Raw genomic sequence first — 20,466 nt, 5'->3', positions numbered from 1 at the left:
ATGACAGAACTGAGACACAGAGAAGTGAAGTGACTTAACCAGCAGCATACACCACACAGCTAGTAAATATCCAAGGCAAGCCATCCTTACTCCAAGTCTCACTCACGCTCACTGTGCCAGTTTCGTATAACGCTGACCAAATGAACAATTGAAGAAGGTAGTTTGATTTTGCTAACATATACACCATGGGACAGGGCAATAACAGTCATTGCTTTATATTCAGAGGACCATACTCGGTTATTTTACTCCCTGTGTGACCCTAGTAAAGCTGCTACTTCTCTGTCCATTGGTGTAAAATTAGGAAATTGGAACAGATTATCCTTAGGGGTTCTTCATCCTCGGTGTCGCTCCTATTACTCTTCTCAGAACCAGTCCCTAGATGTGAGGCTTTTAGTAAAATCTGCTCCTGCAGTGGTAGAGAGAAGGAAACTCACACGTGGCTTTGTTTCTCAGCTGGAAGGATGGTCTCGCGTTCAACGCCCTGATCCACAGGCATAGGCCGGAGCTGATAGAGTATGACAAGCTGCGCAAGGTAGGTCCCTCAGCCCCATTTGCCCCAATCGTGTAAAAGATATACTACTGCTATGGGGTAGGAGCACTGCCACTGATCCCCCTGCACTGTTGAGACTCCATAGGGCAGTGGTGAGAGAAAGTCCTCCAGCTGGCTCCATTGTTGACAGTCTCATGCTTACAATCCTAAGGCCTCCTTGTGTTTCCTTTAAAACCAGGCCCTGTAGCAGCCTAGGCCTTCCTGCCAGGTCCCCTCAAGAAGCTTCCTCTCTGCCTCTGCTGTTCGTTAGGACCATTCAGGGTCTGAGGAGCCTGGCCCTTGTTTGGTCTGTGACAGCCCTGTTCAGCTAGAAGGCGGCTTCTGGAAGGGAGACCTTCCTTTGATCCATTCTTAGACATTCATCCCTATTTATGTGCCAGTTCCTGTGTAGATGCTGAGACAAAGTCCATGCCAGGGCAAGAAGTAGGCAGAGCCAAAGTTGCAAGAATTTAGAAAGTGATGAAGCTAATGAAGGGGAGGGCAGTCGGCAAAGGGTGTGTTAGAGGGCCCTCTGTGGCATTGGGGTTAGGCACACATTTACAAAATCTTGGAGGCAGGTGTTAAAGAAACCATGAAGAATTGCGATTGACTGGAGCCAAAGGGGTTGTGTTGGGAAGGAAAGGGAAGTCAATGGGGACCAGATTACTTTAGAACTTTGGTCTTTAACTTGGAGAGCTCTTGGGGGGGGGGGGTGAGGAGGGGCCTGTGTATGCAGTGAAGATTTAGGAAAATGAACCTGGCAGCCCGGTGGAGAAGCCATCTTTAGATTCCTTGTTCGTGTCTCATTTTCCCTAAGGCCTTATTTATTCAGTCTTTTCCCCCTCTTCCACCAGCATTAGTGATTCCTTGTGGCTTACATGGGATGTTGAAAGTAAACACATGCAATGGGTCCCAGCAGAAGTGGGAACCTAAGACTGCTCTCTTTTCCTTGCCTCTTTCCTCCCTAGACAGTTACTTGTTCTGCTAGTCCCTAGTAGATCACTCACCTTCTTATCTTCCTCCAGGATGACCCTGTCACAAACCTGAACAATGCCTTTGAAGTCGCTGAGAAGTATCTAGATATCCCCAAGATGTTGGATGCAGAGGGTAAGCACTTGGATTACTGACCTTTCATTTACTAGATGTTCATGTGGCAAGTCTGTGCCGAGGGCCTGCCTTGTGCCCCTTTCTTCAAGGTGCTTAGAGTCTCATTCTAAAATAAAATGAGCGAGCACATGTTAACCAGAGGAGAGTACATTGACCATGTTTTATACAAGCCCATGGCAAAACAGATGGTCCAGATGCCTGGTGTCAAACTTAGACAGAAATAGACCGTGCAGGCTGGCTGTGCACATAGAGTTAGAAAACCACAAATCACCATCATCTCTGTATTTTTACTTTATTACACATTTCCCAGAGACATTTTAATCTGGTTTGGGCTGCACCTTGGGAGTTTTGCAGGCTGATTTTTAAAACCTCTAGTCTAGATGGTAGCATTAAAAGGTGTTGGAGAAAGAAGAAAAATCCATGTAGGACAAGAGTATTCAGAGAAGTAGGACTTGATTTCTGAAGGGAAGGCTGGATTTGCAAAGAAGACTTTTATTTAATAAGTTTCTAGCTGAGTGGATAGAGGAAGACTCACCTTCCTGAGTTCAAATGGGATGTCAGGCACACAATAGCTCTGTGACTCTGGGTAGGTCGCTTAACCCACTCCATTATCTTTGCCAAGAAAACCCCAAATGGGGTCACAAAGAGTCAGACACAACTGAACACCAACAAGAAAGCAAGATGCTTGTATCACTTTTTTTGTCCGTATCAGCCAGAGGTCCAAGGAAGGCCTTCTTCAAGTCATTTCTTCTTACTGCTTTATGGAGTCAAGAGCTAGTGGAAGTAGGCCCTGTTTATCCCCTTGGGCAGGATTTGACCGTGGGAATTTCCAATCTCCCTGACCCTGGGAGGGGCAGTGAGGTGATACAGTGGGTAGAGCACCAGACCTAGAGTCAAGAAGATTCATCTTCCTGGGTGCAAATCTGACCTCAGACACTTACTGGCTGTGTGACCTCGGGCAAGTTACTTTACCCCGTGTGCCTCAGATGACAAACTGTTACAAGATCTCTGCCAATAAAACCTCAAGTGGGGACGCAGAGAGTCAGCTATGACTGCAAAACGACTGAAAGGAGAGAGCCTCCTTTGGACCAGCCCCGTCCTTGTCCTTAGTCACTGATCAGTTGCCTGGTCTGATGGTCCTGACCTTTCAGAGAAATGGCCTTTGCAAGCAACCCTTCTGGCCCAGGGCTTTTTCTTCTGTGCAGTCTTGGGAGAGGGCACATAGAGCTCAGTCAATAGAGATCATCTCGTTCAGTCCTGTCATTTTACAGAGGGTTCATCTGAGATCCAAAGGGGGAAAGGAACTGAACCGAGATGCCCCAGCTGATTAGTGGCAGAACTCGGGGTAGAGCCCAGAGCACTCATTACACTAATGTTGTCTCCTAGGCGGCAGCAGCCAACTGCTTTCCTGGTATGTCATTGAACCTGGCACCCCTGTGCCCTTTTCTCCTTCCCTTCAGCCCCACCCCAGTGAGCTGGCTGCCGGCTGCCAGCCGCTTTAACCCTTGTTGTTCACTTTCAGACATCGTGAACACAGCCCGTCCTGATGAGAAGGCCATTATGACCTATGTGTCCAGCTTCTACCATGCCTTTTCGGGAGCGCAGAAGGTACCCGGCGGAGAGGGCTGGGCCTGCCTCGCTGTCCCTCTGCCCCTGCAGCCTCCCATGCTCACTTCATTTCTCTTGCAGATGGCAGTGGCCTCTTGCTGACTGGAAGCCATTCCCCTTCCCCTTGGTACTGAGCTGTGTGTTCCCCCAGCGGGGCCAGACTACATGGCTAGGAACAGAAAAACGGCAGTAGTGTGTATTCAGGCTTGGGTCGGCCCAGCCCCACCTTGGTACTGTCTCCTCCCCTGAGCCATCACCCAGGCAAATTCCCAGCATTGAAAGGTGTGGTTAGAAATGGAACCCACCTTTGTAAAGCTCTTTTGTCTACTCCCCTACCCCTAAGTCTGGGAACCCAATTTGTGGACTCAGGACAAGCATGAAGGCACACACGTAGACACACATAAACACCAGAATCTTCTGGCCAAGCTGGGGTTTGGTTTCCAGTCCAGAGCGAATGCTTGTTCTCTTCTCCTGCATGAGCCCAGGGCCCTGCCTCCAGCTGCTGCCCCTGCACTTTTCACTCTCTCCTGCCTTTCTCTCTCTCTCTCTGCGCAGATATTGTGGGCACTCTGAGGCCCGATGAGAAGGCCATCATGACATACGTGTCCTGCTTCTACCACGCTTTCTCGGGGGCTCAAAAGGTGAGCTTTGGGCGGGGGAGCCCTTGATGCTGCAGCTAGGGGCCTACGTCCCTGTGAGAAATCTCCAGAGCATAGATTGTAGCAGGAAACTGCTCTGCCTTGTACCTGGCTCTGTTTTTCACCCTGATCAGGAGCAATATATTAGTGGAACGCTGCAGAGTGAGCAGGAGAGGCACTCTTGTCACTTCCTTCTAAAATATTTCGAGGCTGGTATTGGAGAGAAATAGTGCCTCTGATCAGGCCAGGCTTCTGACTGGCAGGGGCACCAAGAGTCAGTTTGGGGAGGAGATGTCCCAGCTGATCCTGACTTCCCTCCCTGGTATGGCAGGAAAACTCTGTGTTTACCTTTGACATCTTAAGAAACTAACAGTGAGCATTTATTTCAGCCCCGAGATCCCTCCTCTAAAATCTGTTGAACAATCTCCCCATCACTTCCATGATGCCCAAGATGTGCTCTCTGGACAAGTCTATAGCCTCAGGACTCTGCGTGAGCAGATTTTCACTGCATTCTATTTTCTACCAACTTACAAAATTGTGCAAAATGCTCCCCATCATAGCCTCCTACTCCTCCTTGGCTCAGCTAAGTACTTAGCTCAAAGCATCTTAGACCCATAGTGCCCTGAAAAGCCACCCCCAACCCCCCTCCACTCCCCCATTGCTGTAGAGGCAAAGGAGAGAAGGAAGCACTAGGCCAGGTTTGGCTAGCCTGCCTCCAGAGCTTCTGCAGTATAGCCTGAGGGGCCAGCATAACTGAGGCTAGGGGCTCTCTGGAGCCCAGCTGTCTTGACTGAGGCATTGGTCTCCTTACCCTCACAGTAGTGGCCTCCTCTGGGCACCAGAAGCTTAGAGAGGTAACACAGTAGTCCAAACAGATGGCCCTGAAATGGGGGGAGCCTGGACTCTTCTTGACTCTTAGTATTGTCCTGAATGGACAGCCAGCTTTTAAAGTCAGTTCAGGGGTCTCTGGAAAGCTACAGATGGCATTGGTTTCTTCCCCGTAGTCATCAGGCAGCTTCCTACTTGACAAGGCTCTTGTGACAGCCTGGCTTCCGTGATTTTGCTTAGGTTTGGGTATTGGAAGTAGACTTTGGGGAAGGCTGAAATGGATGAGGAGGTAGGGGTCATTTCAGTACGCTGTGACCTACCCAAAGAGCCCCTTGGTGCTCTTGGATTCTAACCCTTGGGTTAACATTCCAGCTCTCTGCAAGCCTGTGCCTTTGGGGTAGAGGAGCATGAAGGAAGCCCAGAAGTTTTCTAGATGGGAACTCTGGAGTAATGGCTTGTCCAGGTGCTCAAAGGGAGACTGGGAGCCAAAAGGTCATGGTGCACCAGGGGTGGCTGCTGTGCTGTGCTGCCCCATAGCATTGCTAGGCCTGTTTGCCCCATACTGGATGGCGCTGTGCTGCCACAGCGTGGTGAAGAACCCAGTCCCTCCACCAGCCCTGCCTGGTCAGCTGTCACTGGGGGAAGGGCCTGCTGAGTGGTTGAGGAGTTTATGCAGGGGTTTCGGGGGAACCACGCCTGCCCTCTTGCCTACAGTCACTAAGATGCCTCTTTTCATCATCCATCCTCAGCTCTGTCAATATTAGGGAGTCTTACTGGCTTGGGGATGAATGGCAGTTGAAGAAAGGGAGAGGTTGTATAACAGGAAGTTCAAACTTGTCACCTTCACACACTTCAGCTGACCTTTGTTTGCACAAAGGTTAAGGACTAACATTCTTCCCTTCCTCCCAGCCAAGACTTCATTGTGTTGGTGCTTTCTCTCTATACTCTCTTTGGGGAGTTTTTATGCATTGACTTAGACCCGGCACCTCTTGCATGGTGCTCTGGCTTCTGTTAGCATCTTGCAGCACATGCCAGTGCGCCCCAGAATGAACAAGTGTGATTGTGTGCATGCACACACCCCCCTTTTGGCTGTGTCCGTGGGGGTGGGGCTGGGGAGGGGGCTCCACCTCAAGCCCTTGATTCCCATATTGGAGTTCATGATTACGGAGGCCCTTGAGCAGCTCACCTCCCTGGCCTTTTGTTTTCCTTCCCCGTCCTTCTATAGACCCTCCTCACTATTTCTGTTGCTGTCTGGCTTTCAAGTCCTCCTCTTGGATCCTTTCTGTGCTTCCTGAAAGGTACCTGTTCTCTCCATTTTCCTTTCTGTGTGTTTCCCTCTCCTTCCTTAACTTCCTTGGCCCTTGTTTTGTGATCATCTAAAGAAAGCAGCTCCGGCCCTGGGGAGAGCAAGAGGACAGGAGGACCCCAGGCCGCTTTTGTCAGGGCTCTGCTAGATTCGTCCCCAGTGTTGAGGAGACCACCGCTGACTCAGTCACCTGAATCCCTGCTCGTGTACCCCTTCATCCCTGAGGGTGATTGTTTCCCCTAGGAAGCACATTCTGCTGGGGGATGGGGAAAGGGGCACAACCCTTATGCTTTGCATTCAGACTCTTTCCCAAGGCACCATACAGGTTGCCCAGCCCTCCAGGCCCTCCAGGCCAAGCTATCCCATCACCGGTCTGAAGCTCTTAGGTCCATATACACCTCTTGAGGAGGACCTGGCTCCCTTTGGAGAAGTGGACCCTACCTAGCCTTTCCCAGCTTCCTCTCAGTGCTGGGGGAGCATTGGAGGTTGCCACTTCATAGAGCTGTCAGCCCCAGAAATGCTGAGCCTCTCCAGATGAGCAATAGGACTTTTAGCTGGGGGCTGCTGTCTACCTCTGGTATTTGGACATCTCTTCCTAAGCTAGCATAATATGACAGCCAACAATATTGGGGCTGGATTCCATCTTGGAAAGTTGGGCAGCCTAGGAGCCTTCCTTGGGAGAGCACCATGGAAACACAAGTGCCAGCAAACGCCGACAGCGCAGCGAGTTCTTCAAGACTTTATCTTGCTTGGGACTGACTTGCTTCCTTTCCTTCCCCTTGTTCTGCAGGGTAAAAGGGGTGGAGGTTTGGAGGGGGCAGTCGGGACCTGGCTCAGCAACTTCAAAAGGGGCTGGGGAGCTGTCCCATGTGACCCTGACTGTGTCTCTGCTCTTTTCTCTTTCCCCAGGCTGAGACTGCTGCTAACAGGATCTGCAAGGTGCTGGCTGTCAATCAAGAGAATGAGCACCTGATGGAGGATTATGAGAAGCTGGCTAGTGACGTAAGTCCCCTCTAGGCACGCACCAAAGGGAAGGGCCAGCCCCACTTCTTTTTACATTGGTCCATAGGCTCCTGTGTGTGTGTGAGACAGAGAGAATGTATTCCTACATGCAGAGGCAACATACATTTCTATATACGCAAGTATATAACACTGTGGGCTGGTTTCATGGTAAGAGGTAGAGTATCATCAGTGTAATACATGACTGTGACCAGCATTTAACACAACAGTTTAGGAGACTTGTTTTGTTTTGTTTTGTTTTGTTTTTGCGGGGCAATGAGGGTTAAGTGACTTGCCCAGGGTCACACAGCTAGTGAGTGTCAAGTGTCTAAGGCCAAATTTGAACTCAGGTCCTCCTGAATCTAGGGCCAGTGCTTTACCCACTCCTCCACCTAGCAGCCCCCATCAAGAGATAATTTTGAAGTTCAATTCAGCATGTTACTGGACACAGCCTATGTTCTCTGTAACTGTAAAGTTGTGCTCATGATGAGCACGTAAAGAGTGACTTATAATTCTCACAAGGTATGAAGGGATACTGTACTCTTGTCCTCTGAAAATCAGCCCCATAACTTTCAGATTCCAGCCTTTCCCCTTCCTGGGACTTCTATGGTATCAACATATGTGTGTGTGTGTGTGTCTGTCTGTCTGTCTGTATCTGTGTCAATGTGTCTGTGTCTGAGATACTACTAAAAGTACAATAAGAGCCTCCTCACCAGTGCAAACCTGGCTTTCCCTGACTTCACAGCTGCTGGTATGGATCCGACGTACCATTCCTTGGCTAGAAGACCGTGTGCCTCAGAAGACAATCCAAGAGATGCAGCAGAAACTCGAGGACTTCCGCGATTATCGTCGGGTGCACAAACCACCCAAAGTGCAGGAGAAATGCCAGCTGGAGATCAACTTCAATACTCTGCAGACCAAACTTCGCCTGAGTAACCGTCCTGCTTTCATGCCCTCTGAGGGCAAGATGGTGTCAGTAAGTGACTGGTCTGCATGGATAACCTTTCACTATCGCTATCTTCCTTTGGGAAAGAGCCTGGAATATGGAAATTAGAAGCTAAATGCCTCAGAGGCTGCTTACGTGGCCTTAATCAAGTGACTTCCCCTCTCTGGTCCCATGTTACCTCAATCACATGAGAGGGTTGGACTAGATAATTTCCCATTTTAAGGTTTTTTTCCACCTTTACATCATTTGATGCCAAGGATTGACCTTAGGACTAAGGGAACATGCTCTCATGTTATGCCCCTGGGGAAGAGAAGGGGCTCTTCAGGTGTCATGAAGCACAAGGTGAATGGCCTGCTTGCCGTCCTTTGACTAGAGCAATTTGATTTCCTGACTTACTTGACTCAGGCTGGTGTCTTAGTTCAAATCTCTCACACTTCCATTGAGGACAGAATAGTCTTTAGGACACTGTCCCTGCCCTTTCTCTATGGACATAAAAGTGAGCTTTCATTCTCTCAGTGACTCAAAGAGCTCTTTCTATGCTTTGATTTCTAGGACATCAACAATGCTTGGCAGCACCTGGAGCAGGCAGAGAAGGGCTTTGAGGAGTGGCTGCTCAATGTGATTCGGCGGCTGGAGCGGCTGGATCACCTGGCAGAGAAGTTTGGGCAAAAAGCCTCTATCCATGAAGCGTGGACTGATGGTAGGGTCCCTGGGTCAGCCAGCTGCTTCTCTTCTCTGTCTGTCTAGCTTTCGGCTGAGGGAGGTTCTGCTTCAAGCCCACAGCCTGACTCTCCCTTCAGAGAGCTTTTAAAGGGAGACCATCACTGTCATGGTCAGGCAGAAGGACCTTTGATGCTAGCCCGAAAGACCAGGGATCTGATCCTTGCTATGGCTCTCACACAAATCCTGGGTTGACCCATCTCGGTTTGATCTTCACACAACCCAGCGTCCCAGAAGATGACCCAAGCCTTCTTTGGCCTTGTATGCTAGGCAGCCCATCCCGGCTCAGGAACAGTCACTTATTCCCAAGTCTGGTAGCCTGATCCTTCTTTTAGACTGAGAGTCACATTGCACGAACACTTGAAGGGTTATTAAAAAGCTTAAGCCTGCAGAGGTAGAGAGTGAAAGGATTGTTCCTCCCATTTTACAAGTGAGGAAACAGGTTCACTCAGAGAGGTTAAAGGACTCTCCCATCATCCCAGCCTCGTAATTGATTGAAGACAGGGTTCAAACCCAGGGCTCTCCTGACAACATTCCTCCCACTCCACTGTGCTGCCTCTTTGGGGGATCCCCCAATTTTAGTACCCTAGTAGGCTTTCAAGAATAAGCGTAGGGGTTTTTTCTCTTTCCACAACCACCGTGATTTTAAAGACATTAGTGCTATACTCTTGGCTTTTTCCTTCAAATTGAAAATGCACCAGTCAGATTTCTTCATTTCATTTCTGTGGTGTTAGATTGATAAGTATTCTTGTATTGTGGGTCACTCTTCTTCACGTGGAACACTGAACAACCAACACCCCACCCCACCCCCCCAACATAGGCTGTTCAACTCCCAAAGGAAAAATAAGTTTTGCTGAATGTGTTTTGTGCCACACTTTGGTCCAGAATGTGTATGGATTCCTCAAAAATCCTGAGGGACAGACTCCACTTTGTACTCCAACCTGGTCCTTAGCCCCGATCTTAGTGGGAAATGCTGGGGATCAAGAAGCAGAACCAGGGGCGATGCTCGTCTTTCCCCTCCTTCAGGACCCAGTCATGCCTGAGAATGCTGCTTCTCCCCTTCCATGCTCCAGCGCTCTGGTTATTGGCTCTTCCCTTGGTCCAAGAGGCCCATTCATTCATCCACGGCTTGTCCGGCTCCCTGCTAAGATTCAGTTCTCTTCCCCTGAGAGAGAAGGCCCAGGGGAGCACGGCAGAGTGGCCAGAGTCTGAGGAGCCTGACACTGGCTATAAGATTTGGCCTTCATCTTTGCCCCTTTGCTTAGCCTTTCCCTCTTTCCTCAATCCCCTGGGGTTTTTTTGGCTCTGAAGAGAGATTCACTGCACCGGGAAAGCCAACCTGATGGGCCAGCTCAGCTGGTCTCCTCGCCTTTGGTTCCGAATTCCAGAGGTGGTCTTTTGTCAGCCCCCTCAGCTGTCAAGTGCAGGCAGGCAGCTTTTCAGAAGTTCATGCCTCCCTCGAGTTCCCTGAGCTATCCAAGTGACACCAGGGGGAAAAAGACCCTAATCCCCTCTGGATTCATATGCAGAGTTTGTTCAGCTTGGAGCTAGAACATTGGCCAATTAGACATAGTTGACCTTTGTTCCTCAATGGAAATACAGCTTCTTTCCTATTGGCCCTCTTGGGAGCCACTCAGGACTCCTGGGAAAGCCGACTCCATCCCAGAATTTCTAGGCATTGTCTCCTTCGTCCTCGGAGGCAGCTGTGTGTGTGCTAGACCCAGAGTCAGGAAGACCTGAGTTCAGGTCTGGCCTCAGGTACTTCCTACATGTGTAGTCAGGTCACTTCACCTCGATCTACCTCAGTTTCCTCAACTGTAAAACAAGGAGAATAAAAGTTCCCATCTCCCAGAGCTGTCTAGAGGAGGAAGTGAGAAAATCATCAGAAAGCAATTGGCAGTGCCTAGCATGTAGTTGGCACTGAATGGATGCTGCTTTCCCTCCTTCATGTTGTAACCTTTTTGCAGCCCCCATCCTCTTCTTTATTTCCTTGCTAGTTTGTGTCTTTATTATTTAACACAAAGTTGTATGTGTGTGTCACACAAAGAAAGTATCAACTCCAGGTTTTGAACTCAGGCCCTCTGCCTTCAAAGCCAGAGATTTTTCTACTAACCTGCTCGTGAATCCCAGTGACCTAATTCGCATGTAATTCTGCTACTTGCCTGCGTGTGAAGTTGGGCATAAGGTTGCTACCTCTTGTCTCCTGGTAGATTGGCTGAAGGGTGTGCCAGGCGAGCACAGGCTCCGGCAGATCTTCCTGGATGGCTTTGCTCATGCTTCAGAGCCTCAAAGGGCTCGTCACACGTCTCAGGCCACGGGTTTGTTGCAAGCCATAAACTAAGAACAGTCGCCAGGTGGATTTCATCCTTCCACTTCTGCAGTGATATTGACAGAGAAGGGGACAGAATGTTAAGAAACATGGTTTTTCTCCTGTCTTTGAGCAGAAATGTAGCCCTGCACCTGGGAAAGCCCTGCCTAGTGACCAGCACATGTATCTATTGCTGAAGTAACCTCATTTTACAAGCCTGGATATTCTCATTATAAAGGAAACCCTAAAAGGAGGAAGAAATTTGTGGTTAAATGGGAGGAGTCTTAGAAAGGAGCTGGGGTTTCATCATGTATCGCTGCTCATTTTGTATTTCGGTGTTCATGATAAGTATATGCAGAAAAGACCACCTGAAAAGAATTGCTGCTTAGGTACAAATAACTTAAGCAGAGGCTAGAGAGGCAGAGAAATGTTATGAATCTCTTCAGTGACCACGTGTTGGCTTAGGAATCAATACAAATTCTTGCTTGTCATTGAAAACCCCCTCACAGCCTGCTTCCCATCTACCTTTCCAGGCTGGTATGCCCACTCCTCTTTAATCTTGGATTCTTTGGTCCAGCCAGACTAACTACGTGATGTCCCAGCTTCTTTCTCCATCCCTTTCCACAAACTGGCCCCCACACCTGGAATGTTCCCTTTCTCACTGGGACCTTGTGGAATCATCATTTTCCTGCAAAGCTCCTGGGGGCTACCTTTTCTTCTATACCAAAAACTACCGTATATTGAGAGAGAGAATATGTTAATGCGGTTGGCAGTGCAGCAGTGTGACGGGAACCCAATTAAAGGAAGTCCTACTGACTGCATTTAAGGATTAAATCAAAGGAAGAACCACAAGTAAATGACATTTTCATCTTCAAGGGCAGTAAACCTGCCTGCCACCTTTGGACTGTTGTGGGGAAGTTGGTGATGGATAGAGAATAAGGAAAAGAAGCCAGGCTAAGTCAGGCTCAGATCAGGCAGGGCTTCACAAGTAACAGACCAGGTCTCTACCACTATACAGGTGGCTAAAAGAACTAGAAAATCCCAAGATACTCCTGTGGTTTTGTTGTTATTTGCTATTTTAAAAAAAACCAACAACAACAGCAAAAAAAACTTGACTCAGTTGAACAGAACCCCAGCTTTTCTGCTGCCATGGTGTCTCCTGCATATTATCAGAGTTGCATAAAATTCCTCCTTGTCACTGTCAGGAAAGCCTGAAGTAAGGGGAAGCTCATGGGTCACACTAGCTCGTCATTGGGGTTCAGAAAAGACACAGATCATTTGAGTCTTGAGTGACCTTTGGCAGATCACTCTTTTGCCTGTTTCTAAATGACTGGACTGAACCAGCTCCTTCAAATCCCTTCCTCTGACCCACTGGGGTCCCTTTCCCACTCTAGGAGTATTTTCTCAGAAATAGGGCCTGGCACGGCTGCCCTCCTCAGGCTGCTCTAGGGAAGACTTGACCCACCCTGGGGTCATTTGCGTTCCCTGCACAGTTTCATGGAGTTCTTTTTCTGGTGCCTGTCCAGATCCCCATGTCGGCTATTGTCCTCTCGTTCCCCAGAGCCAAAGCCCTTGTACTCCCAGCTGTGGGGTCACGTGAAGCTGCTACTGTTTCCTCCTCCTGACATGAGACAGAAAGGCCATCAGTCTCCCAGCCCTTTCTTCTGAGTGTGTCCGTCTTCTGGCAAAGCATTAGCTCAGGTGGCTTAGTGTGGCATTTCTGGTCTTGACTGGGTTCTCTGGCTTCTGATCGCCCTACAGCTGGTCTTCCTCATTGTGGAGGCCCTGGCTAAGGCAGTCTTTGCTGCCATTCCCACTGGCCTAGCAGGCGCACCAATGGGCTTGGGGTCAGAAGTCCCGGTTGGAATCCTGCCTCAGACATTTACTCAGTGCATGACTCCAGGCAAACCACTGGACCTCTCAGCCTCAGTTTCTTAATCTGTAAATGGGAACAATGATAGCATCTGCCTGACAGGGTTGTGAGGGTCTATTGAGGTGACACGTCAAGCATTGTGCAAATCCCACAGTGCTGTGTGAATGCTAGCTCCCTGCTTGAGGGTCTGTGGGCTATAGCTGAGTGCCAACTCCTCACCATCTCTTAGTTTTGTGTTAGTGTAAGCTTAACTGCCTTCTGCTGCCCCTACCTCTGGGTTTGGGTAGGGGGGCTAAAAGGGAGTCCAGTCTTGGCCTCTGGACCTGTCATTGAGTGGGCACTGTTCACCCTGTTCTGCTGCTAGGGATGAATTAGTAGTAAGAGCCTAGTGCGTGCCTGGGGCCTGGGCGTTCCAAAGGACCACAGCTGATTTTCCAGTCTGTCCTAGGGACTTCTAGGAGATGCTTGTCATGAGCATGGACCTCTTGGGAGCCTAGGGAGTGATCTTTGAGGTTCCTTTCCTTGGAAGTGTTTTTTCTCTTCTCTCAAGTTCCCTTAAATGGGCTGAACCTTCTACATCGTTTCCTTGGCTTTTGTTCTCAGGTGTATAATTACTTAGACTCCAGGCCTAATAACAGCATTTCTTTCCTTCTTCAAAAGGCCTGACAGATGAACCCTTCACACTTCCAGCTGCCCCATTGTACAGAGCCTGGGAAAGATGGGATGGTGTAACTTAGCCTAGGGAAGCTCTGGGTAGAGATAAGGACCCGCCTCTCAGGGTTCTGTGCTGGGCCTGGATCCAACACTCCTTCCTGCCTCAGGCCTGTCTCCAGCCCTGCCTTCATTCACATAATCATGGCATTAAAGTGAGAGGGTACTTTGGAAACCACCTCATCTTGTTCATACCTGAACAGTAATAATATTCCCTTTTTACTGTGTCCCTAACAAGTAGTCTTACAGCCTCCACTCCCAAAGCAGTCTATTTCACTTTTAAAGTGTTGGGGGTATCTCCCCCTGCCCCCCCGCGCGCCCCCCCCCCTCCCCCCCCCCCCCCCCCCGGCTTAAATCTGCTTTTTAAAACTTGCCTTCATTCCTTCCAGTTCTGCTCTCTAGTACCAGACAGAACACATTTAATCCCTTTTCCCCCTGACAGTTCTTCAGCTTTCTGGGGAGAGCTATCATTTTTCTCCCCCGACCCCTTCTCCCATTATCCCCAATCTTCTCTGGATTCCATCTGTCTTCTTATGGATTGGTCATTGAAAGTAACCTAAAATGTGGCTGCTTGAAAGCTCCATGAGTATTTGACTTCCTTGGGCCTAAGATGCCTGCCTTCCAGTTTCTGAGCCAAGACCCTGAGGCAGTGCCACTTGTATTCTCTCCACCCCCCACCCCCCCCAAGGGCATGGACAAGACCCTGATCCTCTTCTGCCTATCTCCAGATGAACCCACCTTGTGCCTTAGTTTTTTACCTCCTGATGAGGAACGCCCCTCTGGCTTAATAGGACTTGCAGATGTCCTAGGTCTCTGTTGGCCAGCTCTGACCGTTGCTGTCTGATTCCTGTCCCACAGGCAAAGAGGCCATGCTGAAACAGAAGGACTATGAGACAGCCACCCTTTCCGACATCAAAGCCCTCATCAGGAAACATGAGGCTTTTGAGAGCGACCTGGCAGCTCATCAGGACCGCGTGGAACAAATTGCTGCCATTGCCCAGGAGCTGAAGTATGTTGGCTTCTCTCCCGTGTGGGGCCCACAGTGGGGGCAGCTCTCAGCAGAAGGTTCTTTGGGGAAGAACCAGGGACCTGGGGTTTTGTCTCCTTCCCAACCAATCCCTTTATCTCCAGAGGCCTTTCTGAGCCGTGCCTCCACCACATCTGAGTCATAGAAATAGGCTGGAGGCTGTTTTAGCATGATGGTTTGGGTGGGAGGGGCCTTCCTCTGCCTCCTTCAGTGTTCGTCCAGCATGGTTGTGTTTAAGCAAGGCTGCCCCAGGCCCCCAGCCCTGCATCCAGAGGGGGAAGTGGAAAGGACAGTGGCACTATTGTTCCTGGCTCTCCCAACCCCCTTCCCTTCTTTCCCGATTAGAATACACTTATTGTAAGAGCTTCCAGGCAGCCCAGGATTTTTTTCCTCACTTCCCCACCCTAGTCAGATAAACTCATGCACACAATTAGTACACTCAGCACTGGGCCTGTGGGGAGCCAATGAATGTGTGTCTTATTCCCCTAGATTGGGTGTCTACCACCTAGAAGTGGGAGGCCCAGGGCATGACTTAATGGAAAATCCTTCAGTCCCAGCAGAGAGCTCCCAAAAATAACTGTCTGTTCCTTGTCTAGAACTGCTCTTTGCACAGCCCTCTCCTCCCTTGCCTGCCTTTACTGTCTCCAAAGTTAGGCTTATTCTGTGAGGTTGAATCGCCCATGTTGATACTTGGAGAAGCCAAGCCCTGGGTGGGACAAATTTGCTCTCTTGCTCAGTCCCGTCTTCCTGTCATCGGGTTCCCTCTCCCCATCCTCCCCTTGGCAAATTGAATATATTTGATGGCTTTTGGTATTGCCTGCTCTATGTATGACAAATTGTCTGCCCCCCAATGGAAGGCCTTTAATTAATGTCAGACCCCAAGGGATCATCTCAACCATTTCCCTTACTCATAAGTAGTGATAGACCAACCTACACCAGTTAGCATCTCTAAGAGATTAAAAGACCACTGCCCATGCCAAGGAAAATGGGCCTCAATGGGCCTCCACAGCCTTTATCTCCCTGTCTTCACAGCGAACTGGATTATTATGATTCCCCAAGTGTCAATACTCGGTGCCAGAAGATTTGTGACCAGTGGGATGCCCTTGGCTCGCTGACACATAGTCGAAGAGAAGCTCTTGAGGTGAGGTCTTTGGTCTGGGCACAGAAACAAAAAAATGGAGCCTCCCAGTGCCCTGGCCCTGACCACACTTCCCAGATCCCCCCTTATTCCTTTGCATCAGAAGTGCAGGTGGGCATTGCTTTAAGTGATAGGCACCCGTGAGCTTTAAGAATTCAAAATATCGATAACACATAGAGGCTGGGGGAGGTGTACGTAGAGAGATTTTGTCTGAACAAAAGATGTGGACGGCTTGCCGGCCATCTCGATGGGGAGACGATGCTGGGATGTGGCAGCAAGAGAATCTCCCGTCCCACCCTGGACTGTCCAGGGGAGGCCAACCCACCTAGGAGAGGGTCTTGAGGCCAGGCCAGGGAAGAATCAGCTAAAGGTCCTGCTGGGATGTGTAGCCTGAAGAAAAGAGAACATGATCGTTGTAGGGGAACTTCTGAAGAGGGCAGTGTGGGGAGGCCCAAGGCCATGAGAACCGTCCCAAGTGCAAGGCCTGCTGACCGCTTGTGTTCCTGAGGGCACGCCTGTGTGGGTACAGCTGGCTGCACAACTCTGTCCTTACTGGGAAGCCTGTCCTTGGCTTTTCACCCATCACCACCACGGGTGCTCCCTCTTCTTTGGACTTCCTCTTTAATAACCCTTCCCACCATTCTCCCCACTTCAGAAAACAGAGAAACAGCTGGAAACAATTGACCAGCTGCACCTGGAATATGCCAAGCGTGCGGCGCCATTCAACAATTGGATGGAGAGTGCAATGGAGGATCTACAAGACATGTTCATTGTCCACACCATTGAGGAGATTGAGGTAGATAGGAAGCATCAGTCCCCATCTCTGCAAAAACCAAACCAGGCCTGGCATTCTGCCACCTGATTAGGCATCTTGAAGCCAGTCCAGCCCTCCATTCTCCCTCTTTCTGGCCCCTAGAGACTCCTGCTTATCAAATCCAGATTTTTTACAGACCCCCACCCCCGGGGGCCCTCCTGCTTGAGCACCCTAGATCTGCTGAAAAGGAAGGACATAGCTGCCTTTTCCATTAGACCTGATGACAGTCCTACTTCTTTCTTTAATCTGTGACGGGTCCTACCTTCCAGGGCCTCATTGCAGCCCATGACCAGTTTAAGTCCACTCTGCCGGATGCTGACAAGGAGCGGGAGGCCATCCTAGCCATCCATGGAGAAGCCCAGAGGATTGCTGAATGTAACCATATCAAGCTGTTGGGGAGCAACCCCTACACCACTGTTACCCCCCAGATCATCAACTCCAAGTGGGAGAAGGTAAGGCCAAAAGGCAGGCTGGGATCAGAGCATTGGGAGCTGGAGGCTGGCCTGCTGAGCCGGACTATAACCCCTTTGATGGACTTTGTCCCGGGCAGGTCCAGCAGCTCGTGCCAAAGCGGGATGATGCCCTGCTGGAGGAGCAGAGCAAGCAGCAATCCAATGAGCGCCTCCGCAGGCAGTTCGCCAGCCAGGCCAACATTGTGGGGCCATGGATCCAGACCAAGATGGAGGTGAGGGAGGAGCCATTCACCAAGGGCTGGCCGTGGGCTTAGAGCGCCATCTGGCGTCAGATGGTCTATCCAGAAGTGCTGCAAGAGAGTTCTCAGTCCAGTCTTTCGGACAGGAAACTGAGAAAAATATTGGCTAGTTAGAGAGTCTTCTGCAAAGTCACTGGGATTCTTTTTAAGCTCTGGAGGAGATTATTGGGGTTAGAGTGGCATGGCATTATTGGTATTGGTCCAGGGAGGGAGACACAATGATAGAGACCAACCCTCGGAGCTGGAGGGCACCTTCCTGTTGAGATGCAGTGGGAGATAAGAACGAGCCCTTTAGAAAGGGGTGGCTATCCGCCCGAGCCAGGAGCATCCTTGAGAAAGGACGAAGCTCGCTCAGTCCGGGGCTCTCCTTCCTTTCCTTGACCCAGGAAATTGGGCGCATTTCCATTGAGATGAATGGTACCCTGGAGGACCAGCTGAACCACCTGAAGCAGTATGAGCAGAGCATCGTGGACTATAAGCCCAACCTGGATCTCCTGGAACAGCAGCACCAGCTCATTCAAGAGGCCCTCATCTTTGACAACAAACACACCAACTACACTATGGAGGTAGGGACCCTGACCCCGCAGCGGGCTTTTGTCCCGGAACACCCACCCCACGCAGGGCGACGGCTCAGCCTCAACTTTGGCCCACCCTCCTTTGTAGCACATTCGTGTGGGCTGGGAACAGCTCCTCACCACCATTGCCAGAACCATCAATGAGGTGGAGAACCAGATCCTGACCCGGGACGCCAAAGGGATCAGCCAGGAGCAGATGCAGGAGTTCCGGGCATCGTTCAACCACTTTGACAAAGTGAGTGAACTCAGACCTGCTCTTCTCTGTGCCAGTTCACACCTATGTCTTTCCCATACCAGATTGTCTGCCATTGCCTACTTCATACAGAGTCCTCCCTGATGTCATCTTCCCCTCCTTCCCTAACCCCCACCATCATTTATTCATTGGTTTAGCAGTTCCTGACCAAATCTCTACAGGAATTTTGGGTGAGGAGTGGCAGGGGAGAAGACTAGAGAGTTGTACAGGCTTGGTCCCTGCCCTCAGTGAGCTTACGATCTAAGTCTAGTAGGCCAGAGAAGACAGCCACACAAACATAGCATCCCAGTGTTATATGAGGCATCATGAGAAAGGTCACAGGATGGGTGAAAGTTCCCCAGCCAGCCCCCAAGGCCGCAAGGAGGTCAGTCCCTGTATATAGATGGCCATAGTCCAGAGGCTGTCCGCCCCCACCGAGACCTCCTCTCTGCTCCTCATCTCTTACTGCCCCAGTTACCTAACACGGGGGAGTCTGCCACCCAAGTGAGAGGAAGGAAATCACACCAGAGGCCTGGCTGGAAGCTTCTCTTCTCCTGAGAGCTTGTCTGGCTGGACAAGCTCATGCCTCCTAGATTCCTCTCACTCCATTGCCCCAAACCCCTTCCCCTTTCCCCAGGTCACTGTGTCTATGTCACCCTCTAATGATGTATTTCCCTCCTGTCTGCTCTCCCATGTGTCCCTCTTCCCCTTCCCCAATCCTGCATGTGGCCTCGTGGCTCCTCCCTGTCTCCGGCCTCGGTGTCCATACCCATCCCTCTTCCCCTCCTGCTCGGTGGGGTCTGGACTGTGCCCCCCTGGATGGTTCGGCAGGATCACGGCGGGGCGCTGGGGCCTGAGGAGTTCAAAGCATGTCTCATCAGCCTGGGCTACGATGTGGAAAATGATCGACAGGTATGAATGCCCTGGTGGGACTGCCCACCCAACAGTCTGATTAACTGCTTCTCTCTCTCTCCCTTTCTCCCGCTTCACTGCCTTCCTTTCTCACTCACCATCAAAACCATCGCTGTTCTGTCCATCCTCACCGACCACCGCTCTGCCCATACTTTTCTCTTACCGTGACTTTTCTCGGTCTTCTCTGTCTGTCTGTTCACCCATCTCCCTCTCCTCTCTTTCCTTTTCATCCTTCACCTCTTGCATGTGCTGTCACCTTCCCTTCATCCCCCATTCTGGGGCCTCCCCTTTCTTCCGCTGTCCTTCCCTTGGAGCAGAAGCAAACTGGCAGCATGGACACTGATGACTTCCGAGCTCTGCTTATCTCCACGGGATACAGCCTGGTACGCTCTGCGCTCTTTCACCCTTTCCTCCTCCTCCTCCTTCACACTTGCCAGCTCCCTTGGAAAGGAACCGAGTGTTCCTCTCTTGTCTCTGCCTTGGACACAGGCAGGTGGGAGGGCCAGGCTGCTTTCAGCTGCCAGGGTTGTCTCTTCTCTTCCCACCACCCCTGCTGCCCCTTGCTGGCATGCTCCAAGTCTCCTCTGCTGCCTCGCCCAGCATCCCTGTGCTCTTGGCTTTGCCAAACCCAAGACAGAGGGAGTCTTTCTCTCCCTCTGCTTCTCTTCAGCGTACCCCCTTCCCACTTTATCTTTTCCCCTTTCCCCTTTTCTCCCTGTTCCCTCTTGGGTACCTCTGAGCAGTTGGCTGGTGGCCCAGGTTGAAGTGACTAGCCATTTCGAATTATTTATTTTTGACTCCGATCTAGCAAACGTGGAAAGTATAGAGGGGGAGAGTTGGTTTTCTCCCTTCTTCCCTGGGTTGGGGGTGATGGTTACTTGTCAAAAGACTGACATCCAGTGGTTCCTCCTGGCCTAGCCTGGAAAATGGGTAGCCGGCTCCTCAGCAAATGCTAAACTTGTCTAACCCTGTGCTGGGGGCCACTGAAGAGACATGGAGTACCTTAGGAGACTCTTAAGTTTAAGCAGGGATCCTAGACTCCTAAAAAGAAGAGGGTGATGGCTGCATGGGAGCTGAGCCCCATTGGCTCTCTGTGTGGTAGGGCCCTCCGTTAGGGAAGAAAGCCCTCTGACCACCACAGTCACCCCTCCTGTCTCTTCCCCCTCCCCTCCAGGGGGATGCTGAATTCAACCGCATCATGAGCGTTGTGGACCCCAACAACAGTGGCATCGTGACATTCCAAGCCTTCATTGACTTCATGTCCCGAGAGACCACCGATACAGACACAGCTGACCAAGTCATTGCTTCCTTCAAGGTCCTGGCTGGAGACAAGGTGAGCTGGCCGGTGCTGAGAAGCCAAGCGCTGAGCTCCCTCTAGCAGGGCTTCCCCATCTCGGATCCTCCAGAGAGGCCTAACGGCAGCCCCACAGATGCTGTGCTTGGGGGAGCCAGGGATGAGAGCAAGCGGGCTCAGAGGGCATCT

General features: G+C 50.6%; 1 protein-coding gene across 6 annotated transcripts in view; it reads left to right on the top strand.

The window, feature by feature from the left end:
• ACTN4 (actinin alpha 4) overlaps positions 1-20,466 on the top strand; it is an 84,871-nt gene that overhangs the window by 62,341 nt on the left and 2,064 nt on the right. Inside the window, exons 6-21 of one of the 6 annotated variants that reach the window (XM_043991647.1) lie at positions 454-532; positions 1,555-1,636; positions 3,800-3,885; positions 6,926-7,018; positions 7,761-7,991; positions 8,514-8,661; positions 14,432-14,582; positions 15,633-15,741; positions 16,394-16,534; positions 16,822-17,004; positions 17,103-17,237; positions 17,651-17,830; positions 17,928-18,074; positions 18,903-18,983; positions 19,301-19,366; positions 20,158-20,316. In XM_043991647.1, coding sequence (XP_043847582.1) covers positions 454-532; positions 1,555-1,636; positions 3,800-3,885; positions 6,926-7,018; positions 7,761-7,991; positions 8,514-8,661; positions 14,432-14,582; positions 15,633-15,741; positions 16,394-16,534; positions 16,822-17,004; positions 17,103-17,237; positions 17,651-17,830; positions 17,928-18,074; positions 18,903-18,983; positions 19,301-19,366; positions 20,158-20,316 — 2,071 coding nt within the window. Of the gene's footprint in view, positions 1-453; positions 533-1,554; positions 1,637-3,158; positions 3,245-3,799; positions 3,886-6,925; positions 7,019-7,760; positions 7,992-8,513; positions 8,662-14,431; positions 14,583-15,632; positions 15,742-16,393; positions 16,535-16,821; positions 17,005-17,102; positions 17,238-17,650; positions 17,831-17,927; positions 18,075-18,902; positions 18,984-19,300; positions 19,367-20,157; positions 20,317-20,466 lie in introns of all 6 variants that reach the window. The other 5 variants (XM_043991646.1, XM_043991650.1, XM_043991649.1 and 2 more) reach the window with 5 other exon arrangements.

The sequence above is a fragment of the Dromiciops gliroides genome, chromosome 3, assembly GCF_019393635.1.
Source record: "Dromiciops gliroides isolate mDroGli1 chromosome 3, mDroGli1.pri, whole genome shotgun sequence".
In the NCBI taxonomy this organism is placed as follows: domain Eukaryota; kingdom Metazoa; phylum Chordata; class Mammalia; order Microbiotheria; family Microbiotheriidae; genus Dromiciops; species Dromiciops gliroides.
The sequence above is the reverse complement of the archived record's forward strand: the minus strand, read 5'-3'. Positions and strand labels throughout refer to the sequence as shown.